The 10,146-nt window shown below is 34.9% G+C and overlaps 1 protein-coding gene across 1 annotated transcript in view; it reads right to left on the bottom strand.

Annotated features, from left to right (window-relative positions):
- Window positions 1-8,047: 8,047 nt before the first annotated feature.
- LOC120422511 (testisin) overlaps window positions 8,048-10,146 on the bottom strand; it is a 51,373-nt gene continuing 49,274 nt past the window's right edge. The window contains exon 6 of the mRNA XM_052708697.1: window positions 8,048-8,691. Coding sequence (XP_052564657.1) covers window positions 8,528-8,691 — 164 coding nt within the window. The 3' untranslated portion in view covers window positions 8,048-8,527. The remainder of the gene's footprint in view (window positions 8,692-10,146) is intronic.

The following is a 10,146-nucleotide window of genomic DNA, read 5'->3' as shown; positions in this document are numbered from 1 at the left end:
ATTCGTTACTCATCTACAATTTTTTTCAAGGGCATGTTACTTTAAGGGAAATTTCATGTTCTTTTGGAACCTAAAATAACCCAGAAGGTTCTTCTCTTATTTACAATATCTTTTCATTTTAAATTTTCGTGTTTTTTTAGTTTGCAGGAGAGTTTTTAAAATTGTGTTTGTGTTTTTTTCGATGAAAAATAGTTTTTTTAGTGATTTTGAGAATGTTATCAAATCGGGCGTCTTATTTTACATAAAAGTCCCATTGAATCCAAATTTTCATAGCATCAGTATTTCAGGCAGCAAATTATTTAAAACACGTCTTTTTTGCATGTTCATAAATGGAAGGGGTTTTACCGCTCCTCCGTCACAAGATACCGAAAAATGGACCTCGCATTCGTTATCAAGGACCAAAATTACTCATTTAGACAAAGTTTCACGCAAATCGTAGATTTCAAGTAAAATTTTGCATTAATGTGAATAATGAAAAAAAAATATTTTGTTGGATCGCTCGATTTCATGAGCAGTGCTTTTTAATTTTAGAAGGTTGAGTATGACCTCTTTTTCGATGTAATTTAACGTTTATTTTGTATGGAAAAAGGTGCAATTGCATATAAAATTTAGAAAACAACCTATGAGTTATTGGTTTCCTTTGCAGATAGGACCTTTTGAAAATTGAATCGAGAAATGATGTAATTTTTTATATTTTCCAGCACACACTACTTTTTACAACACGCATTACTTTTACAACATTACTTTTTACAAGCCTGTCCACAATCTCAGGAGTAATTAAATCATAATTTTTGCCTTCCTCACTGAGGTAAGGCTATAATCCTGCTCTAAAAATGAACTTTTTATTAAAAGCTCGAAGACCCACCTTCATATATACATATCGACTCAGAATCGAAAACTGAACAAATGTCTGTGTGTGTGTGTATGTGTGTGTGTGTGTGTGTATGTGTGTGTGTGTGTGTGTATGTGTGTGTGTGTGTATGTGTGTGTGTGTGTATGTATGTATGTGTTCAAAAATCTTGCCAAGTTTTCTCAGCACTGGCTGAACCGATTTTGATCGAACCAGTTGCATTCGACTTGGTTTAGGGTCCCATACATCGCTATTGAATTGTTTGAAGTTTCGATAAGTAGTTCAAAAGTTATGTATAAAAATGTGTTTTCACATATATCCGGATCTCAATTATATGCATGTAAACGATGTCCGGATCCATCATCCAACCCATCGTTGGTTAGGTAATTAAAAGACCTTTCCAACAAGTCCACAACATCGAAGATCTGGTAACCCTGTCTCGAGTTATGACCACTTAAGTGATATTTATGTACTTTTTGAAGCCGGATCTCACTTAAATGCATGTAAACGATGTCCGGATCCATCATCCGACCCATCGTTGGTTACGTAATTGAGAGACCTTTCCAACGAGTCCATATAATTGAAAATCTGGCAACCCTGTCTCGAGTTATGACCACTTAAGTGATATTTATGTACTTTTTTGAAGCCGGATCTCACTTAAATGCATGTAAACGATGTCCGGATCCATCATCCGACCCATCGTTGGTTAGGTAATCGAGAGACCTTTCCAACGAGTCTAAAACATTGAAGATCTGGCAACCCTGTCTCGAGTTATGACCACTTAAGTGATATTTATGTACATTTTTGAAGCCGGATCTCACTTAAATGTATGTAAACGATGTCCGGAACCATCATCCGACCCATCATTGGTTACGTAATCGAGAGACCTTTCCAACGAGTCCATATAATTGAAAATCTGGCAACCCTGTCTCGAGTTATGACCACTTAAGTGATATTTATGTACTTTTTTGAAGCCGGATCTCACTTAAATGCATGTAAACGATGTCCGGAACCATCATCCGACCCATCGTTGGTTAGGTAATCGAGAGTCCTTTCCAACGAGTCCACAACATTGAAAATCTGGCAACCCTGTCTCGAGTTATGACCACTGAAGTGATATTTATGTACTTTTTTGAAGCCGGATCTCACTTAAATGCATGTAAACGATGTCCGGAACCATCATCCGACCCATCGTTGGTTAGGTAATCAAGAGACCTTTCCAACGAGTCCACGTAATTGAAAATCTGGCAACCCTGTCTCGAGTTATGACAACTTAAGTTATATCTGTGTACTTATTTTTCTGGACCTAAATAAATAGCTGAAATATGTGTCCAAACCACTCATATTAACGATTGTTGGTAAAAAGTGAGGAAGGCATCAACCACATAGGTGGATTAAGTTAGTTTTTATACTGGAATTTCACTCTTACGATGCATCACCAATTTATTAATAAATCAATGATTTATTCCAATTCTGACGCACCGTATCGCAAATGTTTTTTTCCTTGCACGCTCCCAACAACAATGTTCATCTCATTCATGCGGTTTCTGTAGGTAAACTTTATACTGTACATACGTCAACCACCGCCGTCACAGCTCAACAGTGCCAAAGCGCAGTGAAAAGCGCTCCCGATAATGACCACAAACCACTGCGGAGCCCGGCCAAGCTGCCCTGGAGGGTAATTTAAGTGTCCCCCCAACCATGCTCCGGCCGGCACACGCAAACTCGTAAATGCGTGTGTGTGTGATGATGGTCTGTGGGAAAACAAGAAATTAACATTTTTAATCGATGTAAATTTTCTTAATGTTAACAGGTTTCTGTGTGTTTGTGTGTTTTATTTTTGTTGACTTCCTCAAAACATGTCATTTCCGGTTTCTTCGCTCGAAGGTTACATAATTTTGATTTAACTTTATCAATCTTGCAGGGTCTTTAAATAGTAAATTCCACTAAACTGGCGATAAATTCCATTCAGCAGATAATCAAATGGAACCAGCTCTACCAGAGAGAAAGAAAGAGAAGTCCTAGAAAGAAAAAGAGAAGCAGATGACAGCAAAATTACCATAATTCGAAAACAACACGAACGATCGACGCGCGCGCGCACGCCAATTTGAAACTGATCCTCTCTCATTACGAAATCAGCCGAAGCTGGCCAGGGTCTGGGTGCGATCGGGTTGGCCCGAAACGGAGGTCATTACCGATTCTGCACGTAATAAGCAAGAGCATGCGCAGCATGAGCATGCAAGAGGCTGAAAGTGCTATCATTTTAATGGATAGGTGATAATTGGGGGAGCAATTCTTCAATCACGCGCCATTTTCCTCTCTTTCTTTTGTCGGGTTTCTTCTTACGTTAACCTTTTTCTCTTTTTTTTTTTCTTTTGTGAGTTATCACTGCAAAAAATAAGTTGAAATATTATAATTTGGCCAAATTATTTCCACAACGTAACTTTACATGGAATATCGTGTAAGCTTTAATTTAAATTTCATCAAGATTTTTTGACAGTGTAACTCACTCACTTTAGTGCCGAAGGTACTTCGGAAGCTGTTCGCGATGATGAGTGACGATCAACGAAGCAATTTAAATTTTGCAACCCATCTTCGTGTGGGTCGTTATCGGCCTTTTGTTTGTACTTGTGCAGTGTGTGTAAATGTTTGTGTGCCGCGAAAAAAAACGACAATAAATTTTCGACTTTTGTTTTCTTTTGCGTTCAAACTTTTCCTCTTTTTTCTTTTGCCATTCAAGGCAGTAAAAGCTCTTTTTTGCAAGTTTTTTTTTTGCATGTTATGGATCATTTCCCAACAGCAACAGCGCACAAATTGAAGGACCAGGGCTGTGTTTGTGGGCAGCGGGTTGGTCGGGCAGTCGTTTAAGTGGTTAGAAAGCAAAAGTCCGGCATTGGGCTGGGGAGGTTCGTACGAACATGTTTCCTGTACGCAAACAAACAAACACTTCTCGGTGGACGGCGGATCAGCTGATTTTGTGGTGGAAGAAAAACTCGGACACTTTAGTTCCGAAAGGGTGAACGCGAGCGAGTGCGGAAAATGTCTAGGGTAGTGGGAAATTGTGAGCTTTTTTGATTGGTAGTAGTTTTAAATTGTTCTTTTTTTTTCAAGCCGGTTTACGGTGGGATGACGCTGCAAATGAGCCGTCAAAGTGCATCAACTATGTTTTAAATGTTCAAAGTATATCGAAATTTCCTTTTCCGATTTCCCTTACATTTTTTGATTTATAATTCAAATGAGAATTGGAAATCTATAAATGTTGCAACAAATATTTAAGAATTAAAGGAATTTGTAAAAAAAAACCCAAAATCATACTTAATCACATAAAAAATCGTACTTTTTTTTTGCAAAAAAGCATCTTAATAGAAAATAATTACAATATCATATTTTGGAGATAATTTTAAAATCGAAAATATTCTCCGACTTTTTTCTATTGAAATTTAAAAATAATATGTTTATGTTAATAAACATTTCTGTTATCTATCCTAAAAATAAAATCATCTTTAGAAACGTACAGAATGCAGTTTTTTTGCAAATCCGTTTTGAACATCCCTACTTATTTTGCTATTTTACAGTGGATAAATGGCCTAACTGTCGTCAATAAAAATAACAATGTTTAAAATTACATAAAATTACTCTTTCGATTGTCGAATAGAAAAAAAATGGAATTCGACATGACACAACAGATACGAAAATAAACGGTTAACTGAAGTAAATTTGTGTCTGCAACTTCTTTCAAAACTTGGTTTCTTCAGCCCTTTTCGTATTTATTCAACTGGAAAAAGCCTTCTTAAATAAATTTACAACTTGTGCTGACAAAAAAAAAATTTCCAACTTGTACCAAAAACTGCACAAGAGGGAGTTATTTCAATTCTCTACGAAATCGACCAATTTCGATAATATTTTTTTTTTTGTTCGGGTCAAACTTTGTGGAGGCCTTTCCTATGACCAAAGAAGCTGCCGTATAATTTTGGCAGCTATTCATTCAAAAAGGGTCGAAAATCTTTAATTTTTGGAGGAATTTTCTGATCGATTTGGTGCTTTGGCAATGTTGTAGGTATTTATGAGGACTATTCAGAAAAGACTCACATTTTAAATGGGCATAATATTGAATGTTTGGTCTTTTTGAAATGTAAGTCTTGATATCAAGATATTCAAAATATTTTTTTTAGATGATCATAAAATCTCTCAAATGTTTCATTTTTTAACATTGTAAATTGGACCATTAGTTGCTTATTGGAAATAGAATATATTATATTTGCTTATTTCTATTTCTTTTATTCGCTGTATTTGATCAAACAGCATTTGACCTTAAATTTCTCTTAAGCAATTTTACTAGAATTTTCTGAGCTTTTCGAAAAATTCTCATGTTTAGGTCATGTCGACGAATTTTAGGTGCTCACTTCCCAAATGATAGATTATGATGTCAGGAACAATGCTTTCTTAGACAAGAAAAAAAAATAAAAAACTTTCTCGCACCCCTCTTCACTTTACTAAAAAAACACTAAAAACAATATTTCCAACGACCTTAATCTATGGACAAAAACCAATCGTTTTAAAAGTGATTTTAGAAAATTTGTTCAAAAAAGTGTTTTTGTTGAAGTAAAGTGAAGAGGGGGTGCGACAATTTTTTTTCTTTTCTTAAAAGAACCTTGCTCCTAACATCTAATCTAATCTATCATTTAGGAAATGAACACCTAGAATTCCTTGACATGGCTTCTAAATAGGACAGGCTATTCTTCATTCCCAAAAAATATATATTTTTTTCGAAATGTTTAGAAAAATTCCAGTAAAATTGTGATTTATTACTGTTTGACGCTTCTTTACAGCATTAAAAAAAATCTGAGCGTATTTCAAGTCAATTTGGTTCATCCATATTTCAGTGATGGTCGAATTATTTTAAATTATTTGGGACATTCTTCCGAGTAAGTTATGAAAAAAAGTTTTAACTTAATTCTCTTAGACCTAATCCAACCTCTAGGCGGGCTTCGACCTAAAAAATCACCAAAAGTAAATTTTGCATACATTTTTAATTTCAAAAAGCATGTAAAATGTAAACTATTATCTTGTAAGACAATCTCTAGATAGGTGATTTGACTTGTTGCATGTCATGTTGTCAATATTCATAAAATAACGTATTTTTTGGGTTAATTTTTTACCTAATACCAAGTTTGGTGGCATTTAGTCCACCCCGCGCCAGTAGCACTCCCTTTTTTGATTTTTGAAAAACCTCATTTTTAAAATGCATTTTTCTAAGAGAAAAATTAAGAAGAAAACTTATGGTCAACATAATAACCAAATTTCACAAATTGAATTTATGCCCAAAACATAAAGATAGTTTTAAGATCTTACAAATCGTTTTCTCAAAAATAAATATTTCGTTTTTTTTGCATTGAGGTTTTTTAGAAACGCATTGATCTTAAAATTGTTTTGGCACGAATTCAATTTGCGACATTTAATTGTTATTTTAAAAGATATTACTTCAGATTACGTAATATTTTGTAGAAAATGGAAGGATTAGTAAAACATTTGTTAAGCTATACAGGACGTTCCAACTTAAAACTTCCCGCATGTGATCATCCAAAGAGTTTAAAATACATTTTAAAACTTCAATTTCACAACTTTCATATCTGGCAGCACTTAAGAGCGAGTCCACGAACAGGGCATACCCCTTTGTATGGGACGTCGTTTGGACCTCACCAATCTGCCTGAAATTTTCAGGGGTTGTTTGTACATATAAAACTAGCATCTGGCCAAAATATGAGCACTCTAGGTCAACGGGAAGTGGGGCAAATCGGGACACAAAGTTTGAAGGTTCAAAAACGTCAAAAATCGTAAAAAGGCTGTAACTTGGGCTGAGATGCTGCTTTTTTTCTGGTGTCATCTAGTATCCTTGGAAACGAACTTGAATTTCAATAAATGTGAATCGAAGATTTTTTTTTAACTTTCATTTTTTAAAGGGTTAAAATGGATGAAAATAAACATTTTTATGCATGTTTCTATTGTGAAATTGTCTCAGGAACACGAATATGATAAAATTATCACCAGAAAATGGGATCTAAGGGGTCCCCCGAGCAAAAATTTACAACCAAAAAATTCACTAAAAGTAAAAGTGTCTATTTAATATGTTAAACTGCCTTACCCAAAGCGTTCTCAGTCTCAGATGGTAGTCCCAGATGTCCCCTACAAGCTGCAGGTCGAACCGAGTTGATATCTGGATGGAACACTTTTTTATTTGAGTTTGAAAATTATGCTATTTTTTCACTAAAATGTCATTAACTCCCTTTAGATTTAACCAATTGGGGTGCTCTATCCTGCATTTTGTTGCATTTTTTAAGCCCTTTCAGATGCATTTTGAATTTTTAAATTAAATTGAATTTTGCCCAAGTTACAGCCTTTTTAAGATTTTTGACGTTTTTGAACCTTCAAACATTGTGTCCCGATTTGCCCCACTTCCCGTTGACCTAGAGTGCTCATATTTTGGCCAGATGCTAGTTTTATATGTACAAACAACCCCTGAAAATTTCAGGCAGATTGGTGAGGTCGATGCGAGATGGGTATGCTTTGCTCGTGGACTCGCTCTTAAGAAGGAATGACCCAAATATTGATTTGAAGTTAACTTCAGATCAAAATTGATCAAATATTTTTTTGTATGACTTAAGCAAAAAAGAAATAAAATTTACTTTTTTACTTCAAATGCAACCATATCGAAAACCAAAAAAAAAAAGCGCTTTCGTAATGGCTCTCTTCTGTGTGATACTTTTTTTCCCCTCCCTCCAAAGCCTTAGTACAAACCTCTTCCTTCATGGCCGGTTTACAACCCTCAGCGAGAGAGCATCACTGCCGTGTCTTGTCACGAATATATCCATATTTCTTCTGTCCGTGATCCGTGGCTGAATCTTATTGTTTCACGGAGGTGTTAAGGCCTCCACGCTTTTTTTTTTGGGAACTTTTTACCTGACCTCCACGGAAGTTACTCAATCGCGCTGGCTTTTTTTCCCTCTCTAGAGAGGTTACGATTGCTGCCCGCAGCATAATCTAACTTTTAAGTGTCAATTATTTGGTAATGATAGTGGCAACAGTCTGCGCTGCTGCTTTTTTGTCATCCGCTTGAATCTTGACGGAACTGATGAATGGTTTGCGTTAGATGGAGTTTCGAATTGTTTTAGAAGAAAATGGTACAGAATTGTTTGATTTTTGTATTTTTTGTATTGGTTTGAATAAATAAATCCTACAATTAGTTGATTGATTCTACGCTCTAAAGCTGATAAACAGATTGTCAGATTGTGCGTGAAATGATTAGTAAATTAAGGTAAGCTACAGCACATGTTTCTATAGTAAGTTTAGTATCACCCACCGATTCCAAGGACGAAGTTTCTAGCCCTAACGTTTAAAAAAAGAGTAAAAAATAAAATTGCCACAGAAGTGTTTAAAACATCATAGAATAAATCACATTACAGCTTGTCATGACAATGAGTATAAAAAAAATGTAACTAAGAAAGAAGCTCTTTCGTGGTACAGCGTGCTCACTACTTTTATTAAACAGAGTTTACAATCACTAAGAAAGCAGTTAATTTCCTTTCCTTTCATCAACTTCTTTTAAAAGAAAGAAAAATTCAATACTGATAATTTCCAATTACAGCACCACGCCCGGTTGTCCAAAAATCTCCGTCGCGCTCAACTCGCCGTCAGGATCATGTTCTGGATCCACTTGGCCGTCTTCTGGATGTTGTGGTAGATTCCCGGCTGGTGGTCCACCCCGCAGCCGAACCCGGCGCTGGTGATGCCGATCAGCGTGAACCGGCCCCGGTCGTTGATGATCAGCGGACCGCCCGAGTCACCTGCGTGGATGAATGGAGGTAGAAGGGGCATGCAGAAAGTGGTTAGAGAATGAACGGATAAACTGAATGAATGAATGTTTTGGTGAATGAATGAAATGAACACGAATGAAAAGATGCTTGGAAAGCGCCTTAAGGTAGGCTATTTCCAAACATGAACTCTGAACCGGTACACTGTACAGTGCGGGTTAGAAGATTTAGGATTTATTGGATTTTAAATTGTATTTTTTATTTTTTTTATACTGTTATTCAATCATTCCTATTATATTAAATTAATCAGCTCGCTTCATAATTTCATGCCAAGATTAATTTTAGATAAAAAAAAATGTTTTAACAAAAAAAAAAGGAAATTTATCATGCTTATTTGTTGGTCAACAGAAATTTCGATATTATGGAATGAAAATAGACCACACCATTTTTCGTAAGCTTTTTGAAGAATAATTAGTGTTATTTCATTTCTCTTTTCACCAAGGGAAAAATCGAGTTTTTTTACGTTTTTTGTTTATCATGACCAATTTGGATGAAAATTAAACTTTAATTGTGAAATATGTAAAGTTCAAGTTGCTGTCATGCAGAATTTTGCTGTAAAATTCCAATCAGAACCAAGATCAGGATAATTTTCTAAAAATTTCCGCTTACAAAAAAATTTGTAACTCCGGGAACGCTCAAGTCGTAGCCTGCCTTGGTGAGAAAAGCAACATATATAATTCAAATAAGGTTAATTTATTTAATTTATCTATTTAGTCAAAAAGAATCAATGACGGATTCCACTGTTTAGCAAATTTTCATCAATTTTTAAGATTGAATTACAAATTTAGATTTCTGTCATAAAGTGTGTGGTAACTGAGAAATTTTAAAATATGATTTTTATTCAAAAATTTAAAATATCTAATGTTGGGAATGGATTCAACAGTCAAAAATACACTTAAAATGATCAATTAGACATTTAGCCATCTCTCATTCATACTTTAACATAAAAAAAGTTTTATTTTGAAAAAAAAAATATCAAAAATTCAATTTTTACTCAAAAACATGACCTTTTCGAATAAATCTAATGATGGTTCTAATTGATTGGGTTCAGCAGACAAAATTAAATTAAAAATGTTCAATAAGTCGGCCGAGACAAACTTATTTAACGATCTGTAAAGCGTTTTTGATTTTTATTATCGATATCCCAGAAGAATTTGACTCAAAATATAATTTTAAATGGCTATAAATATGCGTAGAAACAATTGAATTTCAAAAAACAGGAGTGTATCAGAAAGAGGAAAAAGTGAACTGTATTGGTTTAGTTGTTTCTTCACTAGTTCTTTTGTAAAATAGTCGACAAAGTAGCTAATTTTGGTCCTAACGAGCATTTCAAACGGGTGTAACTTGAAATTGGGACCATTTAGAGCAATTCTGGACTGGCAAAACTTTACTAGGAACACAGATACTCGTCTCAGAGACAGGAAACAA

The sequence above is a fragment of the Culex pipiens genome, chromosome 2 (assembly GCF_016801865.2).
Source record: "Culex pipiens pallens isolate TS chromosome 2, TS_CPP_V2, whole genome shotgun sequence".
Taxonomy (NCBI): Eukaryota; Metazoa; Arthropoda; class Insecta; order Diptera; family Culicidae; genus Culex; species Culex pipiens.
The sequence above is the reverse complement of the archived record's forward strand: the minus strand, read 5'-3'. Positions and strand labels throughout refer to the sequence as shown.